We start from the raw sequence: 21891 nt of genomic DNA, 5'->3' as shown, positions 1-21891 counted from the left end.
CCTCTGAACTGCTTGCAACCCCTCCCAGCTTGCGCCGAGCTATGTGTCTGAAGGTAGGCTACAACCCAACTGGATGAATTAAATTAATCATATAAAATGAAGAGTCATAGAGTGCAATGATGTTCTACAATGATGTTTATGGTGGGTCACACAGCCACACAAACTACCTGCTCGGAACATATACTGATCTGCTAATAGGAAGCATGGCCAGTTTTATTTCACATCTGATGATAGTAATCGAAGTCTGTTTTCTAGAATGATGTTCCCAGGGGTGAAGAGGCATTGATGTGCAGTGATGCACAAGACAGGTATCAGGGAATGGGCTTAAGCATGGAGCGGCCCTGATTCTGACTCACTTATGCTAATATAAATCAGGACTCACTCCACTGAAAATTACATCAGTGGAAAACTGGTGTGAGACCAGAACCAGGTCCATCATCTCTTCCTAGCCCAATCATTTTGTTGTGTTTCTCAGGCACTGAAAGTGAAGCGATTGGTTATTGGTAGTATCAGAGAATAGGCTAGCTATTCAAATTCTCTCAAGGTGTTTGTCAGCTTTTTAAGTTTACAAGAGCAGTAGTTTTGATCATGTTACATCTCTGACAGCGAACACGTGAGCTGCAGAAGTACCAAGAAGGTGTTCACGTAGGATCCAATCATATAGTTTTCCTCACGTGGGTAATTAATTTGTCTCCAGAGACTGAGCAGTAAGAGTAAGGACTAGTCACATGGGTGAGAGTTTTGAGGAATGGCCCTTTCCTCTCCCAGAGGAAAAAAAAAGGACAGTGAACAGAAATGGGTTAAATGGTCCACTATACACTGGTGCCTTTTCTATTTATGTGACCTCAGCAATTGTTTGTACACAGTGAGATAATTTTAAAGAATTATAGTATCCTGATTATGCATGTGGCTCTGTGATATCAATCTGATTTCAACTGCACTGACCAAATCTAAAGAAAGATATTTAAAAATGTGGGAAAGGGGGAAAGGATTGGGGACAATGGCCACAAAAAAATGTTGATATCAAAAACTCCTCTGAACTCACAAGGCTTTTAAGCCCTGGCGTATTGCTCTGGCTCACCAATGACAGGCAGTCAATCCCATAGTCTTGGAAATTAGGTAGGCTTTGTCTAATCGTAAAGGGAGATTGTATTACGTGATTAACAAAAAGAGAAAACAAGTTGATTTCTTCTTTGATCATCTTCAATTTTTCTTTCTAACATTCATCACTTTATCATCCATAGATATTGAGCTATGTTTTTCTGTGCCCCATTTCTCCATTGGAAACTTATCAGGTGGCAAGTGAAAATGTTTTAGAAAATTATAAAAAGGAATGGGAAAGTCTGATTTCAGCACAGGTTACCTAAGTCAAAAGGCTACGTTTGACACCTTACCTTAATTCCAAAATACTGGTGACATTCCGAGATGGGAAGATGCGCCGAATATAGTTAAAATCCCCAACAAAGAGGCTTCCATCAATTCCCACTGCAAGTGCCACAGGGGCCAAAAGCTTGTTTCCTTCTGCGAGACCATTGCAACTTGGACAGGAGATGCTCCTTCGGCGCCCATTCCCCATAATACTGGTAATCACGGCTGGCTGCTGAGTTAGAAACCGATTCTCTCCACTGCCTTTATGCAATATACCTAACAGAGAAGGGAAATGGAAGTGGTTACTATGATAATTTGGAAAGTTGGCCTTTAGAGGGCCTGCTTTTAACAACTGATGTGACACTGGTTCAGGGATGTAAGGTGAAGTGCCTTCAGTTGCATGGTCTCACAACATTATAGTGAGGAGAGGGATAGTTGATGTTTTCAGGGCACAGAAGCACAAGAATTACTCAATTAGCAGTAAAGTTAAAGGTATAATGTTGGGTCGTATTAGAAGACACTACAGTCATTATGAATCAAACCACTGTCATACATCTCTTCTCCCATCCTACAGAGGCGGATTAAAGGAAGGCTACAGTTATAATGTCATCAACTAGAAAGCAAAACAAAGAGGCAAAGAACTGAGAGCACTTGCCCCTGATAAGCTTAGCCCCTGAGCTTCCTCTGCCTTCAGTTTATTTTTATTATTATATGGACGCTCTTGTGTCAGCTTTCCTGTCCTCTTCCTTCTTCGCTGCTCCCTCTCATTGTCCTTCTCATGCAAGGACAGGAAAAGAGATGAAGGGAAGGAGAAGAAGGGGAAAAAGGAAAAAGTCAGAGACAAGAGCAAAATGCCTGAAGAGGTTTTCAAGGGCTAGAGGGAAAGTGTGGAAGGCAGAGGAACATCCCCATTTCTGGGGGTGGGAGGAATGTCTGAATTGGGACTCTCAACCACTCTGAGGGATAATGTGAGTCCTGCTTCTTCTAGGTCTGCCAGGATACCCCAGCTCCAAACAGCATAGAAAAGTTACTGCTTACAATGTGGTCAAATAGTATGGAAAATACTGTTGGAAACTATCAGCTGCATGTTCATTTGGAAATCCAATTATTATATCTTTAAGTGAACAGGTTTATAGCATAGCCATGAGTGCAGCTGTCACCACTGACAGCTGTAACAACCATGACACCGTATGCAAGGGTGGAATGCACATACTTGTACAATGCCACAAAGCTCAACCTGCCACACAGCATCCATGAAAGTATGAGTTAAATAAACTGACCTCACTGATTTTCAACATGACACTTAGGCTTCTTGTGCAATGAATGAACTATTCTGCAACTTGCTCATGCAAGCAACAGAAAGAAGGTTCTCGGAAAAAGTTTGCGAGGGTCATAAAAAAAGATATGCTAAGTCTCCAACTCCCTTAGTCCTATTGGTAAAAAATGTGAGGAACAGTAACTGTTTTAGATCTGCCTGCATAGCTATTAGCTCAAGGCACTTAAAGTCTAAGAGAGAGAGAGAGAGAGAAACAGAAGAAGTGATGACAGGAATGGACCAACAGGAATAACCAGAGAGAAGGAGAATAGTTAGCAACTGCATATTAAGTAGTTAATGGAGCTTTGCTTTGTTTTGCAATGCACAATTAACAATGTTATGACTGTAGGGTATTTATCCTTTTTCAGACTGTGAGCTCTTAAGCTAAGGCTATGTCTCCCTATATGTCTGTGAAGCACATGGCCCATTTTAGGTGCTTGTTATAACATAAAGAATACAAATAATTTAATTGCTGAAAATTACACAATTACATGGATCATACACACAAAGTGGTACAGTTACAGCAATAAAAAATAACTTGTGTGCTAAGTTCTTTGACATTTAAAGCCTCTTACTGACCCACAAATGTCACCTAAACTCTTTCTGACCAGCTTCTTGGAAATGTCTGTTGGTGTAAGACTCCTTAAAATAAGTTTTTCACAAATTGACAGAGCCAGTACTTCGGTTAGCTCATTAAACAGATGTTTACAGTCATAGTCAAAACTGGCATTTACCAGAGTAACTGCTTTAAAATATCAAAAAAATAGTGGTGCCATTATCTAAATCCAGTCTCCACTGTCTTCTCAAGCCTGTACTTGGCTCTTCTGGAAATTATTTCACCCTGGCTAAAGTTTAGACAAGTACATTTTATAAAGAAACAGCCAAAAAACTCAATACAACTAGCAGAACCAGAGTGTGCCAGAAGGTAAAAACATGGAAACACTATTTCTATATAATTTACCTCTAGAACCCAATGAGAACAGGGCTGAAAAGTTAAAGTTACAATTAAATCTACTACCCTGTTTCCTGATTGTCTTCAAAGCTGATGCAAACATTTCCGCAAAGTGTCTGCTTTTACTCTCTATTCATCTCCCCCATACCCAGTGGAAAAACACACAAAGCTCAGACCCTGTATGCCGGAAGAAATTGATCAAAGTATTTCTCGTTGGTTTTTGTGGTACTAGCTAACTGTCCTGACATTTTCTGGTTCCTAGTATTGCAAGTCCCTGACACCGTGGTAGGTTCAGAGGAGGTGTTTTTTTCAGATTTGCTTGGGGTAAAGTTATTGTGCAATGAACTAGAACTCTCTTCAGTTGCTAGTGCTGCAGCAACATCTTTGTGTAGCTGACTGCTTGCTGTGGCTGCAGAATGGATGACTTGAAGGAAATGTAAACACATTCACACTGAAGAACACTTAAGTGTTGCAAAATTTTCCAAAAGGAAAAAGTGTGGAAGGAGAGATTATTTATTGTTTTTAGAATTGACTCAGTAGGCCATGGTGGTTGGCTTTCCTTGGGTGGTGGGGTAAATGGATTTGTTCAGTCAACCTGACATCATACAACCATTGGCTAGATAACTTCGCAGTGTTTTTTGCACTAGATCTGTGTTATCATCACAAGGTAAGTGGGGACTTCAGAGTCCTCTTCTGATGTCACTTGTTCTCTCTGATTGCCACATCCCTGGCCTCTGTTTTAACTTCTCTAAAAATCCTGTTCCCTGTGTCCAATTTGGGTTTGATATTATGACTATAATAGGACTGGGGTCTCCCAGCTCACCCATTTCATGTCTCTCAGTTTTCCCTGGGTTTATCTTTCAAGAGGATTACAGGAGCCAAAGGCAAAAACAAGAAATCAGGAAAAGGCTCAGAGAACATTGGCAGAATAAGGGGAGAAAGAAAAAGGTTCAGTGGCACAGAAGGAAAAGCTTGGAAATTTAAGAATGTGCTGTTCAGTGACAGGGTAAGAAGCGATTCTTGGAAAATGACACAATTATTCTTAAAAACAAAAACAGTTCAGACTTTACAAAACTTTTCAGAAATATAGTGATAAAAGCAGTGGAACTGTATTTTTCAGAATTTAAATATAAACCATGCAGTGAAGTTTCTACAGATGGATAGAAGTTGCTATGATGGCATGTAGTACAGAAAAAACATGGAATCAGTTAACTCACCACTTTTGACATTAAGAACATGATGTTTATCCAAAGACCAGCCCCCTAGATTTGAGGGATCTAGTTCAAAGCCTTGCAGCAGCGCTGTCCTCTTCTCCCATAAGATCAGGCTGGGGCACGTCTCATATTCAAATCCCACAGAAACTGGGGAGAAATGGTGATGATTATTGCATAAGCAATGGATGAAAATGACTAGACAATTTTTCAAATAGTAAAACAACCGGTTCCCAAACAGAAAGACAACTGGTTCCCAAACACTTTCTGTGAGATGGAGTGATTATGCTCTCTTTCATTCCACAATATTAAACTAAGATCTTTGACTTAATTCAACCTTGAAACTTGATTCCCTTGTACTCTGTAGGGACCTGATGACCTTTTCATTGAATAATTGGCTTCGGGAAGTGACCAGTTTGATGAGGGAAGAGTAGGAAAAATCATTAAAAAAATCTAATAAAAATTCTGCTATTAAATGACAGGACAGGCTTCTACTTTTAATTAGCCTGATATTCACCAGATTTATTTATTATATTTAATGGCCTTTTTTTCACATGGTATGTAACAGCTCATTTAAAATGGGATTATAGAAGGTTTGTATTGGCATGTATATGTACATACACGCCCATACACTACATACGTTAACCTGGGATCTGTGAATTATTGGAAGAAGAGATGCTATTGTCTGCAAGTCTTTAGAATAATGTGAAAGTGCAAGAGCAAGCAGATCTTTAAAATGCAATTTTCTTTCCAGATTCACATTGCTTTAATGCACATTTGTAAAATCCTTACATCAATTGTTCACATTTTCAGGTACAACTATAAAAGTTACAAAGTTTTTTTAAGGTCATTTCTTTTGTTGCTTTCTAGAATAAAGATCTCTCTCTATGCAATTTAAAAATGGCAATGAAAGTGCAGGAATGACTTCTGATAGAAATTAACATTTTAATTGTAAGCATACTACAATACAGGCAAGCACTAACAACAATATACACTAGATTCCAAGTGGACTAGAGATGCATGCCATTTCAAAGGTTAGAATCACTTTTTACCAAACAGGATATATGGAGACCAAATTATTCCTTCTACTAAATGTGTGGATGAGGCTCAATCCAAGGATAAAACTGTATAAAGAAGGCAGAATTTACACAGTTTGTATTTGATCTGTAGGTAAATTCTTTCAACAGTCCTTATTTCAGTATTCTTACTAAATCAGCCATTATAAGCACTACATTATCATTTGAAAGTTTTAGAGTTTGAATGTCATGACATACCTACAGCATCTGACAACCCATAAACCTTCTGACCATATGCATCAGTTTTGTCCCAGATAAATGTATATGCCAAATTAGGGGATGCCTGGAATGATTTTTGAAACAGATGCCCTTCGACTGCTACCATCAGATGAACTTTAATTAGATTCAGAGGCACAAGAGTTTGGGTCATGGTGATCTTGAGCAAAGATTTGTATCCAGCAGTACGGGAACTCAGATAACAGAGCTTTATGTTGGAGCCAGGAAACTCAATTTCTTCATGAAGAACCTGGATGGAAACACAGAATAGACATATTAAATTTGCCACAGTACACTTTATTTAGAAGAGATATCTGTTTGCACTTTACTTATAAACTAACAACTTTCTACGGTTGAACATCTGTATCCTTGCCATGCTGCAGTGATACAGTTTAGGTTATGATTTCTGGATTAATAACTGTGTGTCACTATCACGTTTTCATTTTGAAAATAGCCTGCTGGAAAAATTGTAAATAAAAACAACAGGATTTATTGGTAGTTATATACATAGGGGCCACAAGAGCTGCAATTATACAAACCTGCGACTTCCACTGGCAATTGGTATAAAGCAAAAGGGATGCCAAAATGGAATAAACCAGCAATAATAATAATACCAGTGTAGATCATTAAATAACCCCTTATCGTTTATCCTCCTGACTAGCATAAGCGAAAGCAGGTTGTGGTTAGGTGCACATACAAAGTTTTTGCAAAATTCTCTTGAAATAGCCTCAGCTATAGTTAGAAATACACAGGACTTGACGTACAATGTGATAATGAGAGGCAGTAGGAGAGAGTGTAATGTAGTCGAGAGAGATGCCTGGGTGAGATAAGCCTAGCACAGCTTCTACAAGATTCATTAGAGAACTCTGTCTCTTAGCTCATCTGTTAGAATCAATACACAAAGGTGCCAGTTGAAGACCAGTGAGTGGATGGTGAAACTCTGATAATTGGGTGCATCATCTCTGATGTGTGGCTATCACAAGGAGTGATTGTTTCTACATTCTTTTCACTCCCACAATTCATACCTGGGTTTCTGGTACTATGGGATTCCGACCAGGAGCATCACTGAAGAATGTTGAAAGTGGCGATGAAATGATGACTGGATCAGGACGGACAAAGCCACTTAAGTCACAGCTGGGAATGGAGTTCTCCTCAGTTTTCATCGCTAGCGTATCCATGGCGTAGAAGCTATTCCATGGCAGCCATACTGTCCTTTCCTGACTCATGAATGGGGCTCGCTCAAAGTGCAGAGTTAGGGAAGCTCCACCATTTGCAATCAAGTCAAACCTAGGAAAATGTGGGCTTAACATAAGAGGTGACCAGATTGAATAGTTCCACAGTGATAGCATTCCCAGCAAATGGAAATTAACAATAAGATTTAAAACACACATCCTGGCTCAAGCTATTCACAATGGGAAATGGAACTGTTAACTTCTAAGCTGCTGGTTGAAATTCAGACATGATCAGCAGTAACTTAGGCTATGTTTACACTGGACACTTTACAGCGGCACAGCAGTGCTGTTACAGCAGTGCCGCTGTATGGTATCCAGCGTAGCCACTCTTTGTCGGCAGGAGAGAGCTCTCCTACTGACAAAGCGCTATCCACATTGGCGCTTTTAATCGGTAAAACTTTTGTCAATCAGGGTTTTTTTTCACATCCCGACCAACAAAAGTTTTACTGACAAAAGTGCAGTGTAGACATAAAGTCACTCTTAGGAGTCTATTTCTTCAGTGAACAAAGGTCCATCTCCAAAAACCACTACCACCACCACCAGATCTGATGTTAATCAGCACCCTCGTAAACATTCTCAGCAGAAATTGCAAAGGCTTACTGAGCCTGGATACTGAATTATCTTTTCTCTCAGGGTCTGTCCCCCTGGAACAGCACTGTAGTGTATGGCACTGGTAGAGAACTGATGGGAAACTTGTGCTGTTTCTGTACTGTGGCTCAACAAAGAATTTTTGTCTCCAGGACCAGTGATCTGGCACCTTTCAGAAGCACCAGAGACAACATGTAACTGTTGATAGTGGGGTGGAGCTGGGTGGGAGCGGGCACAATTTAAAGGTTCTAATGGTGTGCAGCAGGACTCAGGACAGGGCATATAAACCCTGGCAGGAATCGGGGGGCATGTTACCCCATGTGCCCCCCTCCACACATCACCTCTAAGAAGCAGTAAACATTTACTCTTTACTCCCACCCCAAATATGATTTCTGCATGTAAATGTGCATGCCAATTAGCCCTCGGAAAGCTGGCCTCAATAAATAAAATACTCACAGATCTCTTTAGCAAGAGAGCTAGGAAATGGTTAATTTTTCATGTATCATATTATCTCTTGGCAATGCAATGAACTGAATTACCAGTACATGGAATAATGTAAAACAATAACATAACAGGGCCTGAGTCACAATTGAGTTACTCTAGTGTTACACTGGTGTGATAATGTAGTAATACCCTGGACTGTATGGAAATTCACGTATCCCCTGTGTTGATTCACGTCAATTATTCCAATGCACAGTATTTTGGACTATAGATACACATAAAACTGCAAATATTTACAGTGCATTTTCCATAGATGTTTTGTTTTACTGCCATGGCCAATAAATTAGATAAACCATGACACTTTCATTTTTGTTTGAGCTGAACTGGTGTGCATTTCAAATCAGATGATACAAGAGGGAAAAAAGCAGTTCTTCACACAGCGGGGAATTGTCTAAGTATATTCAATTAGACTCTTTTGATTATGTTCTACCCTAAAGAAACTCTAAAGATAGTGGATCTTCAAAAAGGAAAGATAGAGGCAGAAGGGAACTTTTAACAAAATGTACTGTTCTATAATGATACTTTTTTTTCCAGCAGTGTGTTGGCCTGCCTTGCATTTTAAAATGAAATATTTCTGGTCTCAGCTGGATATTGCAGTAGTCCACAAATGTTTTCATGTGGATACAGGGCAATTTATTTGAAAGGAAGTCTGACTGCTAACACATTATTATCAAAAGTCAGCCTTTTCATATTTACTTTCCGTTAGTATTTAAAATGCTATGTGAAAAATTACTTTTGTGTTTACTTGATAGCTGTTTGGCCCAGTAGGAATTCTATGCATGATACCACATGGTTCTACTAGATAGCACCATCTGTCAATCTGCACAGATATTACATACTAAGTAGGTACAGAATGAAATAACTACACTTACGTGCCATCCTGACGAGTGATGGTGTAGCCGTACCTTGGATACTTGACAAATGACACGTTGACTCCAACGAGTGGAGTCCCATCTGTAGTCACTACTTGGCCTCTTATAAGAGACACAAGACTGAAAAAGAAACACAATTAATGTTAGCTATGAAAACAAGGGTTGTGGTGTTTATAAACAGACTAGGGACACTAATCTGATCTCATTTACTCCAGTGTAAATCCGATTTACTTTGGATTTACACCAACACAACTCAGAATATTGCCCATATATTTATTTGAATACATATTGATCTGAGTTGAGTGCGTACACACACACACACTCAACTCAGATCAATATGTATTCAAATAACTTCATATTTAATCCATATAGAGAGGTCTATATTTGCTGAATAGAGATTAATGTCTTTATGTGGGAGGGTGAGCTGTGATTATCGAACCACTCCTCCAGGTCTGGTAGCACTTCAATGTATAGAAAAGGAATGCCACATGACTCATTGAAGTAAGAGCTTGGAAGGTCATTCTAGCAATAAAAGATTTTTGGATACATTTTCAGAAGTGCCTAAATGCCTACATCCCATTTTCAAAAGAGCCTAGGTCCCATTTTCAAAAAAGACTTAGGCACTTAGGGCCATATTTTCAAAAGTATTTCAGCACCTAAACATGCAGCTAGGAGCCTTGTAGTTTTCCAAAAGCACCTAAGCAGTTTAGGCACTAAATTCTCATTTAAATCAAAACTAACAATCTCCTTAGGTATTTCAGAGAGTTTCAACAGGTGCCTATGTACATCTTAAGGAGCCTAAATATCTTTCCCACTTTGGCTCTGTGTGTCAGATTTACCTCTCAGTTCCACTGGTTTTACGTTAGTACAATTCCACTGATTTCAGTGGAGCTACTCACCAACCACACCAGTGTCAGTGAAAAATTAACGAGGTCTATTTGCTTTCTAACAGTTTATTTTCCATTAGAGAATGTTCTCCCAACTTTTGAACTTTGTCATATTGTCTGACTATGATATCACTAGAATTGTACAGAGCTATTTTACCTTCCCTGTCAGTTCTTTTCCTTCCTATAGTACTAAGCTCTCACAGTCAACTCCTATAATCACTCCAAAAAGAACAGAGGTAGGGAGGAGATATCTGTAGTTTTCACAACTAATTTTCCAAATTAAGCTTTGTGTAACCTCATCCAAGTTGTAAGTGGCTGACATCTGCAAACCTTGCCCTGAATCCTGATCTCCAATACCTTGTTTTCACTCAGCCGGTAAGAAAACAATGGGAGTTTGTTTTGAGAAAGGAATAAGTAAAAACTGAGCAGAGATTTCACATTCAGTCCAAACTGAAAACTTTTCATTTTACCGTGAAACATTTAACATTTTCCACCAGCTTCAACTTGCAGTACACAGAGAAAGCAGATAATGAAATGCTTCATTTCTGAAATTGACCCCGTACTGGCAGGTCTGCAGCTGCTCGGCGGCCTTAACAGACTTAGGTAATTTGGCAGACGCAGATTCTTGACTCCTAAGGTTCTTGGACTGAGTCCCAGTTTTAAGACTAGGGGATTAAACTGACCTGCTTTTTGCCAGAACTTGTCAAAATTCACTTGAATTTTGGGATAGGTATACTGCTTTATGTTATTCCTTATAGATCAATTACTGAAGGGATGCAGACCTGAGGGCACATCTATCTTTATTAGCAATACCAAAGATTATTTTTAGACCTTTTTATGAACTTTAAAAGTTTAAAATGCTCTAATGTGAATTTCTAAGTGCACTCCACTGCCTATTAAACAAACGTGTCTCATTGTTCTTTATTCCACGCACATTGTAATATTCTCTTGATATCAGAAAAAACATAACCAGTTCATGAAAATACTCCTTTCTATGCCTTTTTAATGATTACCACATCAAAATTTCTGACTTTCTAGGTCAAATATTAATTTTAGAAATAATCATACTGTAAACATGATATTGACCTCAACAGAAATCCATGCATGTTGCAGACCATATAATAGGAACACTTTGGATCAAGCCAAGTATCTTCACATTACTGTTTTTCTCCAAATTATTTTATTAAATATATCAATTATGCTTTTAAAATGTTTGTAGAAAAGTAGCCTGCATCACATGCAATTTTTTAACAAGTCTGTTACTTCAGATTCTTCACACATGACTTTAAGTACAGTAAATTTACAAACAAAAATATCAGAAAGGCATGATATACGTTCATTTCTATTTATGGTATCACTGCAATAATAATAAATACCACAGATAAACAAGCTAACACGTAAATTTATAGTGATTTTTCCATTGATGCCATTTAATTTTTTTTTAAAAGTGGTTTTTGTGGGCTATTGCCTCTTAAGCATGAAAATAATTATATTCCTCAAAAAATTTACTTCCTTTTTTCACATAATAGAAGTCAAATGTGAATGCAGTACAAATTAACATGGTTGTTTTTGTTCAACAGCTTCAGACCATCACATCTTTGTCTGTGTGCCAGAATGAGCAATGAGGTAAGCATCGTTTGGGGAATTATGTTATTGATTATTAGTTGCTCCTGCAGAGTCAACAGGTGGAGCAGAAGATATTTCGTAAGATGGTAGTACCTATTTCCTCCCCTTTCTTCTCCTTCATTTCTTTGCAGTGGAGTGGCACAAAGAGCTCAGGAGGAGAGAGATCATTATAATTCCATGGGATTAAGACAGCTTTAATGTATGCAAAAATTTGGGGCCTAACCCTTTGACAGCATTTCTCTGAAGGCTATGTCATCATTTTAAACCCCCTGTTTCAGCATTTCAGGCTTGAACACAACCATTTGCTTCTGTCCATAATTTGGCATTTGTGATACCAGTCTGGGGTAACATTTTCAAAAGTGCCTAAGGCACAGATCCACAAAGGTACTCAGGCACCTAAACCTCATTTTCAAGCACTGTTGCAATCCACAACCTCCTTGCTCAGCTGTCACCTACAGCCAAAGGTACCTAAACTCACTCGGCACCTATGTTTTTGCAGTAAAAGTTCCCTGGGAGCCTCTTGGCATGTGCTCTGCTGCCTCACTGCCTGCACCTCAGAGTGATTCACCATTTGGGGGAAGGCAGGCAATCAGCTGCCTGAGTTGCATGTGAGGCCCAATCTGGTAAGAGGGCTCAGAGGTTGCTTAGATCTACACAAAACAGCTAAGGGGAAGGAGGAGGAGGATGACAACCTCTCTGATAATCTTTAGGATCCTCACCTAGGATGTGGGAGATGACTCGTTCAGGTCCTGCCTCTGCCTGATGAGGGGAAGGGATTTGAACAGGGATTGGCAATCTCTCAGTTGAGAGCCCTAGCCAGCGGGCTATGGGATATTCTGAGGTGGGTCTCCCTCAATCTCTCCAATTGAAGTTGTTCCACTTCAATTAATTGTTTTATTAATTGGGTCAGAAAGAGTTATAATGACTCGAGAGTCAGTGGTTTGGGCACTCACCTGAGAGATGGCTGATCCCTGTTCAAATCTCTTCTCCCCCCCAGAAGAGGGACTGGAATTGGGAGTGTCTCACATCCCAGGGGAGCACCCTAACCATTGGGTTAGAGGTTATAAGGGAGCTTCTGTTCCTCATCCTCCAATAAGATGCTCCACTTGCAAGTTAAGCAGAGGAGCACCTCTCTTCTCCCAGTCATGGACTGCTATGAGAGTCTGGTACCTCCCTGCAGCCCAGACTTGGATGCTCATCTCCATGAGTGGGAAGAGCTTGGCATACAACCCTCTCATCCACATTGCCTATTGGCTATCTTGGGTGGAGAGCTGCCTAGCATGCTGGCTTTTGTGGATTGCATTCCAAGGCACCTATCTCTCCCCATTCATTGTATCGGGGGCCCACATGCCTAACTCAGGTTTGTGGATTGCAGTGCTGATCCTGTGATTGTCTAGGCACCTAAAAGATACGCTTCATGATGCTCAGCATCTCAGTGCCTAAGTCCCTTAGTGGTTCCAGACCTAAGTGATTTAAGAGCCTAACTCCTATTTTCAAAAGAGACTTATTCTCTTAGGGACTAAGCAGCAATTAAACACCTGTGACTGGCCTGCGTCAGCTCACTGAGGCTTGCAGAGCTCGGACTTGGGGGCTGTAAAATTGTGGTGTAGAGATGTTTGGGCTCAGGATGGAGCCCTAGCTTTGGGACCCCATGTGTAGCATGGGCCCCAGAACTCAGTACTCCAGTCCAAGCCCAAATCTCTACACAACAATTTTTAGCCCTGCAGCCCAGATCCCACAAACCCAAATCAGCTGACCTGAACTAGCTGTGGCCATACCTCAGGTCTTTTATTCCAAAGTATATGTGCCTGTAGAGGCAGATTTTCAAGGTTTCTAAGATGAAGATAGGCACCTAGTGGGATTTTCAAAAGACCAAAGCAGATTGACTATCAATGAGAGTTACCTGCTGAACCTGTTTAGCTTCTTTTGAAAATCTCACTAAGTGCCTATCTTCATCTTAAGGTCCCTAAATACCTTTGAAAATCTGGTCCTGAGTAAGTTAAGTCCCACTGATTTTCACTTTTGAAAATTTTATCTTAGGTGACTTGCAGCAACATTTTTAAAGCAAGTCTGGGATTTTCAAAGGAGCCTCACTGACTTGGGCACCCAATTTCAATCGAAATTGGGCACCTATCTTCCTTAGGCACTTTTGAAAATCCCAACCCGTATCCACAAATGTACATTGAGTTATTTCTAAGTTAGAAGCTTGGAGAACAATACATTGGTTGCTTTTTAGCTTGTGATTTTTTTTTACTATTTTTATTGTTGAGTAGGAATTGTTTTTATAATTATTAACCCCTTGTCCTTTCACTAAAATTTATCCACACAAGCCCAAATTTAATTTTCCTGACTTGAACAAATAGGAACTGACACTGAAGGTAAGCCAAAAATGAAATTTCAGACTTCCTGGGCTTAGACTTTGGAAGACCTACAGTTTGTAATATGGGAGACTGACCACAGGCTCCTGCACTACTGAGTCATAACGTGTAAGGAGAGTTCAAGTGGTAAAGCCTTTGGGATAGATTTTTAGCATTAACTTTAACCCTCCTCCAATTTGTCAGATTGCGTCACCGTGTAACTGTGAAACAAAATACAACTAGATATTCTAAACTGTAAAAGCAAAGAGAAAGGGTAAATACCTATTTCAATTTTACATTTTAAAGTCTGACCCTGACTGAAGTCATGCTATTTCTACTGATGTCAATGGAGGTTCTGGTTAAAATTAACTTTCGGCCTGTGGACAGGTAGCTGCACTTACACTTTGTATGAGGCACCATGGCTCAGTGGATAAGACATGGGATTGAGAGTCACAACACCTGGGCTCTTTTGTCAATTCAGCCACTGAACTGACCATATTCCTTCTGGATATGTCACATAGCTTGGTGCATTAGCTGATTGGTTTCTGCTCTTGGCCTGTTTTTCTCCTTATGTACCAGTAAAGCAAAAGGCAATTTTTAGTAGTATTTACAGAGTTGGTCAGTTAATGTCAACAAACATTAAATTTACAGAAATGTTTTTCATTTTTCGGACAGGTCACTTATTAATTGCTAGGGTTTTCTATGTCACCCATTGCTGTAGTATCTGAGCAGCACGTGGATATAACAATGCTTTGTTTGGTACATAGGGAAATATTATCTCTACTTTACAGATGAAGAAACTGAAATACAGATACATTTATGACTTGCCCAAGGTCACCCGGGAAGTCTACTGAAGAATCAGGAATGAAAATCCAGTTCCCTGATACCCAGTGCCATGCATTAGGCACAAGACCAGATGCAGCTCCCTCTTCAGCTTTGACTGGGAAGATATGAACATAATGAATGTATTCATCAGTTTCTTAAAGATTCCCTATGAAGGGCTAAAATGCAGACACATTTGAATAATATCTGTAAATAGGAAAACAAGTTTTTTTAATTTTATGGGGCATCACATATAAATGAATGATGAACTGGCTTTTAGATTATTTATAAAGAAAGAATTAGGAAATAATGCAGAGCAGGCCCAGATATTAAAAGAAAGAGGAAAACTGAAATGATATGATAGTGTTATAGTGGGTCAGCTAAAAGTAAAATGGATTTATATAATGAATAAATGATAAACCAAAACAAAGATATCTAATTTATCGTAATTTATCTTTAAAAAAATCTTACTTAATTATTCCAAAGTTGTGTTAGAATATTTGTCTTATCCATACCACACAAAATACAGCTGTCCTATTAATTGAAAACTAGTATCCATTTCCTCCCTCAATGTAAATCCTAGCGTTCTCATGCGTTAAAATTCCAGGCTACTCTTCCTCAGTATAGAGAACTTAGTGTTAGACTCTGCCAGGGTGATAGAATGCAAAGTGTAATGTTATGAAATAAAGGCAATATTAATAAATTGTGACAGAATGCCCTCAGTAGGATTGTTCCCTGAGACAGAAACAGATATAGCTGCTGAAAGCACCACTTCACGTTAAAACATGAATAAAATCTCTAGGAGGGATGTTTCCATGCAGTGTACCCAGGCTGATGTAATGAAATATTTATAGCGGCTACCTGCTGTTGAAGGGATTTTCTCCTGGAATTATGTGAGTGCTGTCCTTCCCCACTAAGAGCTTGATTCGATCATAGAATGACTTCACAGTTGGAGAACCAGAGTGGCTCTGTTGTATGATGTCAAGAGGATCACGTGAACCACGGCACAGCAGGCTATTCTGACACGTAGACTGGAGACAGCAATCTGGATCCAGGCAGTCAGTGAGGCCATCTGAAAAGGGGAAATCAAAGTTAAGCCAGCTGTACTGTGCTACCAAATAATACTTAGTGCACATCTTCAAAGCACTGGACAAATTTTAACTGCTTAATCCTTCCAACAGCTCAGTGAGGTGGGGTTAAAGTCATTGTTCTCATTATATAGATGGGAAAGCTGAGGCTGAGACACTTTTCTCAATCAACTCCATTGATTTTGATGAGGTTAACTCGGGGAGGCCAATTTTTGGCCCGAGGGCCACATCTGGGAATAGAAATTGTATGGAAGGCCATGAATACTCACAAAATTGGGATTGGGGTGTGGGAGGGGGTGTGGGTTTTGGTTGTGGGTGTGGGCTCTGGGGTGGGGCCAGAAATGAGGAGTTCAAGGTGCAGGAGGGGGCTCCAGGTGGAGTAGTAGGGTGCAAATGGGGGGCGAGGGCTCCGGCAGGGAGTGCAGGCTCTGGGGTGAGGCTGGGGCTGAGGGATTTGGGCTGGGATCGAGGGGTTTGGAGGGTAGGAAGGGGCTCAGGAATGGGGCAGGGGGTTGGGGTACGGGGAGAGGCTGTGGGTTGCAGGCTCCAGGCAGCACTTACCTCAAGCAGCTCCCGGAAGCAGTGGCCATGTCCCACCTCCAGCTCCTAAGAGGAGCTGTGGCCAGGTGGCTCCTACGTGCTGCCCTGTCCTCAGGCGCTGCCCCTGCAGTTCCCATTGGCTGCAGTTCCCAGCCAATGAGAGCTGCGGGGGCAGCACATGGGATAGGGGGCAGTGTGCAGAGTGGAGCTCTCGGCTGCCTCTATACATAGGAGCCGGAGTGGGGCCATGCTGCGGCTTCCGGGAGCTGTGTGGAGCAGCCCTTGCTCCCCGGCTGGAGTGCCAGAGCGGGACAAGCCCCAGACCCCGCTCTCCAGCAGGAGCTCAAAGGCCAGATTAAAATGGATGGTGGGCTGAATCCGGCCAACAGGCTGTAGTTTGCCCACTCCTAGGTTAACTGCTTACCTACACTAGTGTAAGCGAGAGAAGAGTCAGGGCCAGCGAAGCTATGCAACTTCTTTGAGGCCTCATAGCAGCTTAGAACTGTCGGACTGAACAAAGGACAGAGGATCCAGGGAGATCTTTACTGATCCTTCGCGTTACTGGGTTTTCACTTTTGCTTGTTGCAGGATCTGCTGTGGGTTTTACTTATTTTTTTGGAAGAGAGCGCAAATTGGGAATATTTTCATGACCCAATTAAACGAAAAATTATATTCTCTGCCTATTTTGCCAATTTATGAAAAAATGGTGATGGGGCTGCAGTTGGGATGCTTCCCTTCAAACATTCAATTCTCTCCTTCGCCTTCCTCCACAAATTTGAACTGTTAGGCAACAATGTGCTTGGATAAGGAGGACTCAATCATACTGTTGTTGAGTTCAGTCAGCAAGCTCTCTATATACTATGTCATCCATCTCACCTGCCCTTAAGAAAATTCTAATCTATTTAGCAGCAGCAGAAATTAGAATGGAACCTTCAACTGGGAGACAATTACCAACCATGCATATTAGTTTGCTGAGTCAAATTTGGCCCTACATTTAAAATATATTGTAACATAATTTTAGGCATTACCCTTCTCATTTGGTATAACTAACCTAACTGAAATGTGTAATTTTATTGGAGTTCCAGTGTAATTTTGCTATTGTCTAATTGTTTTAAAATATTACCTTCCTTTTAGCAAACAAATGAGAAAGTTGCAGTTATTTACTGATGTAAAATTATGGAAACTAGCCACTCAATTTGGAATACATTTAAGCTTGTAAAATTTCAGATAGACTCCTTTAATTTCAGAAATTCTCCCTCATTATTAGAAATTTGGACATCACCATAGGAAGCAATGAATGGCTTGGATACATACTGAATAATGTAGTCCACAGTCACACCATTGTGTGAGTTAAGATCATATAATTATTTCCTTATAGTAATACAGAATTAATATCCCCAAATCTTTTATCTTTTACCAAATTTCTGATATATAAAATGACTGACTGTATCAGGGGTCCTATTCAGAGCTCTGAATTTTGCAATTAGCATCTTAGGTCCCATGGATTGTGCTTGAATTGAGTGATGGCAACTGCAATCAAAATGACTGCTTCTGATTTAAAAATAAAACTGCTGAGGTACATTGGCAGTGTTTCCATCCAGCATCCATGGAAACTTCTTAAGTTAGATGAACTCCCTTGCTGTTAGAGCTATAGATTTCTTTAAGGTCAGCGGCCTGTTCACATTAGGAGCCCCATTCATCTTGGAGCCCCTTCCATCCTGGAGCTGGGAATTTTTTTTTTCTGCAGTCCATTTACCACCCACTTTATATAATCAATGTGAGGACATCATTGGGTTCAGATAATAACTCAAGACAGTTTTCCTATTAAGCTTTGAGCCTTTCTTCCTCAGCATTCTGCTCTTTCTGGGTTTGTGACACCTTCACAACCATGAACTTAAAATTCTCTACTGTTTAGTTTGCTCAGTGCTTTTATTCAGGCGACTGTCAGTCAAGAGAATCCTATCAACACATCTGAAATAGCAGAAGCAAAACATAGGATATAAATTACTCCCATCTACAAATTTACATTTACCTGCTCAAGCTAGTGCACATTTTTGCTATGCCTGTTATTATATGTGAGCATATGTTATGTCTGTAATGACTTCATCATGCAGCATGATTATGGGCTGCTGCAGCCGAACACTTTTGACGACACCATGAACTTTAAATTGGCACACCAATCTCCCAGTGGCCTGTCAGTCATGAGAATCACATCTTTATGCCAGCAAGCCCCCTTGGATATAGTCTGACATTGCAATCTTCAGTAAATTACCCTGTCACTGCCAATCTTACAGTTATCTCGCAAACAATCAAGCAGGCAATCAAACTGTTCTGAATTGCCAGTTCAGGACCTGGGAGGCTAGAAACATCTCCATTCAATACCAGTGAGAAACATGTATATTATTCCTTTGACAATGGATGATTTTATATATATCTCTATCTCCATCTCTCTATCTAGAGATAGAGATGTGTGTGTGTGTGTGTACGCATATACCCTCCCCCAAACATTTACACACTTACAGCCTCAAAAAGGGCAAAAGTGTGCAATAATTTAATGTAAAATGTAAACCTAATCTCCCTGTCTTTGACATCATACTGCTTTTTAACATTTCTTAATTTACTCCACCTCACAATAAATTTGAGGAGAATAAAAAGCTCCTTTAAATAAAACACAGCTAAATTACAGCATTACATGGCAGTATACAATATACATAATCTTTAATGATAATTTAAAAGGGAATTTAAACACTGCTAAACATCCCAGAAGTTAACTATAGTCCACTATTCTCATTATGTTAATTTATTATGCTCATTATGTTAATTCAGATATGTTAGTAACCACATCTATGGAAGCAAGGACACTTCATTTAATTAAGATGATCATGATGGTCCCTTCTGACCTTAAAGTCTATGAATATTTTAGACCTGTGTGAAGCTTTGTGACTGGGAGGTAACTCTAAACTTGCATTACCCAAAGAGATAGATCTAAGTGGATCTTAGTGCACAAAATATACTGTTGTGGGAGAAAAAATACAAAACCCATAAAAGTACGTGAAAAAAAGAAACAACAAAGCATCTCAAAATCTACACATAGGCTTAGTTAGATCAGGCCCAGAGTACAGCTTCATCACACAAATCTAAAACAATACATTTAAATGATCTCATTTCCAACGATTTGGGGTAGCAACAATTAGCAAATGTTAGGACATCCTCCATATCAAAAATCTGGGTGCCTAAACTGAAGAATTTATAGAAAATGTATCAAAACATGATAAGAAGAAAAAACATGCGCACACTGAAAACAAACACATGTAACTGGACAAATTCTGCTGTCATTTACACCTTTGCAAATCCACCTAAAAACACAGTCCCCGTGTAGAGGATAATGTCAGGGGGCAGGGTGTCAGGCCATGTGTCCATCTGTGTTGTTGAGTCCAGGCTGTTAGAATGGCCCCTTGAGGCTCTGAGTTCAGGCTGCTTTCTATATTACACTGGAGACTGGCCCAGTATGTAATAGTGGCATGACTGAAAGTGATGTAAAGCCACCTTTGCAACCCCTTATAAATTGTGCTGGGTGCAAAACGCCAGACAAATTGCATTTCTATTCTATTTATGCTAAAATTTGCCATCCAGACACCTCATTTCCTAACTATTTGCATGTACAGGCACAACTGTGTAATTAATTACATTGCTGTTTGTTTTTGTTTCCTTTAATGACATTTAAACTGGAATGGGAAAGTTTGTCTGCCTCTGCCATATAACCAGTACAACAGTATTAGTTAGTTCCTAAAAAAAGAGCTTTCATAACAAAATACTCTTGCAACACAAAACTCTGTAATGAACATTTTCTTTGTTTCTATTACAGATTAGTTTGAGTTTTTTTAAATGTATGTTCCAGAGTTTTGATGGGTTCGGGACCTTCTAGACAGGACTAAGCACTTTTATATTGTTAATCCAGTGACAGAAGCTTTAATTGGTTTCACCTAGGCGCTGTTTCTCTTCACAACAGACATATCAGAGTTTAAAGTAGATGCAATCCCTGTTAGCAGAGTTCTGAACCACTCTTACCGACACACTAGGGTAAACTACTGTATCTGGGTGTCAGCATGATGCTGTATCCCTTCCAACAATTTAAAAGTCAGAGTGAAATAACTGAAAGTACTCTTGACTTGGCTTTAACCTGGAGAAGAATGAAATAGGAAACTGATTTGATTTAAACTGGCAGCACAAGTTTAGCTCTTCATTGCTACTCTTGAATATTAGGATTATCAAGCCTTTTTAACAACAGATTAACTGACAGGGTGTTCATTTTAAAAATTTAACTTTTTGTTAATGAATTTGCCCATTTATTTGCCTATTGTTAATGATGCATATGCATTATTACAGATTAAATGCTTTGATCTAGCCCTACTGCACAACAGCAGAATTTTAAAATATTAACTTGTGCACTTGTGTATTTTGAATTTCTGGAGCAATTAGTTATTTTTTTCCTCTTGATCACAGTTTCCTTATTACAAGGCCTAAAAAGTGCACAGCAGAGATAGTGATATCTTCTTCCAGGTGGGCTGCCGACACATTTGTGACCCCTCACTGTTCCTTTCTCTTCTCTTCTGAGAGATACTTCTGATTACAAGTGGTACAGAAAAGCCATAATGACCCTCAAGAATTGCTTTTAAATACCTGTCTGCCCTTGGATACTGAGAGAGACACAGATGCTCCAACAATATTCCGCAAGGTGCTCTCACAAAAATTATTCCCCTTATTCTAGGATAAATTGTTCCTTGGCTGTGTTGACTATTGGCTCTTGATTATGGCTTCTCGCCATGTTCAGGTTAAGGCCTGGCAGGACCCCTTCTTCTGCTACAGCCCCTTTCTGCCAACTAGGCATCTCAGTAGAGTTAACTTTTGCACTACCACAGAATTCCACATCACTGGAATTTACATCACTTTGCCTTTATACCAATCATCCAATTTCTGTCCTTATGTGAGTTGGCACAGAATTTTGCCCTGTAAGGTGAAACTACAATGGATGACTGCAGGCAAGGAAAGAGCTGCAAGGACCTTACAATTTTGTCATGGAAGATTTACTGCCCTAGAACACATATGTAACAACAAAGTCCTGTATTGACATGTAGAAGAAAAATGTTGGTTGATAGAAGGCTGAAGGAAGACAAGAAGAAGATTATTTTCCTTATCCAGGGCTCTCCCATTTATCACAAAGCCAAAATCACAGAGACAAA

At 39.8% G+C, this 21891-nt stretch overlaps 1 protein-coding gene across 5 annotated transcripts in view; it reads right to left on the bottom strand.

Annotated features, from left to right (window-relative positions):
• The window catches only part of TENM2 (teneurin transmembrane protein 2), a 1578682-nt gene that overhangs the window by 38844 nt on the left and 1517947 nt on the right, over positions 1-21891 (bottom strand). For 4 of the 5 annotated variants that reach the window (XM_030572352.1, XM_030572354.1, XM_030572356.1 and 1 more), the window contains 6 exons: positions 15885-16095; positions 9332-9451; positions 7164-7440; positions 6121-6388; positions 4853-4996; positions 1395-1644 (listed from right to left, as the gene is read on the bottom strand). In XM_030572352.1, the coding sequence (XP_030428212.1) occupies positions 1395-1644; positions 4853-4996; positions 6121-6388; positions 7164-7440; positions 9332-9451; positions 15885-16095 (1270 nt within the window). The remainder of the gene's footprint in view (positions 1-1394; positions 1645-4852; positions 4997-6120; positions 6389-7163; positions 7441-9331; positions 9452-15884; positions 16096-21891) is intronic. The other variant, XM_030572355.1, reaches the window with a different exon arrangement.

The sequence above is a fragment of the Gopherus evgoodei genome, chromosome 8, assembly GCF_007399415.2.
Source record: "Gopherus evgoodei ecotype Sinaloan lineage chromosome 8, rGopEvg1_v1.p, whole genome shotgun sequence".
Lineage (NCBI taxonomy): Eukaryota > Metazoa > Chordata > Testudines > Testudinidae > Gopherus > Gopherus evgoodei.
This window is presented reverse-complemented; position numbering and strand designations above follow the sequence as displayed.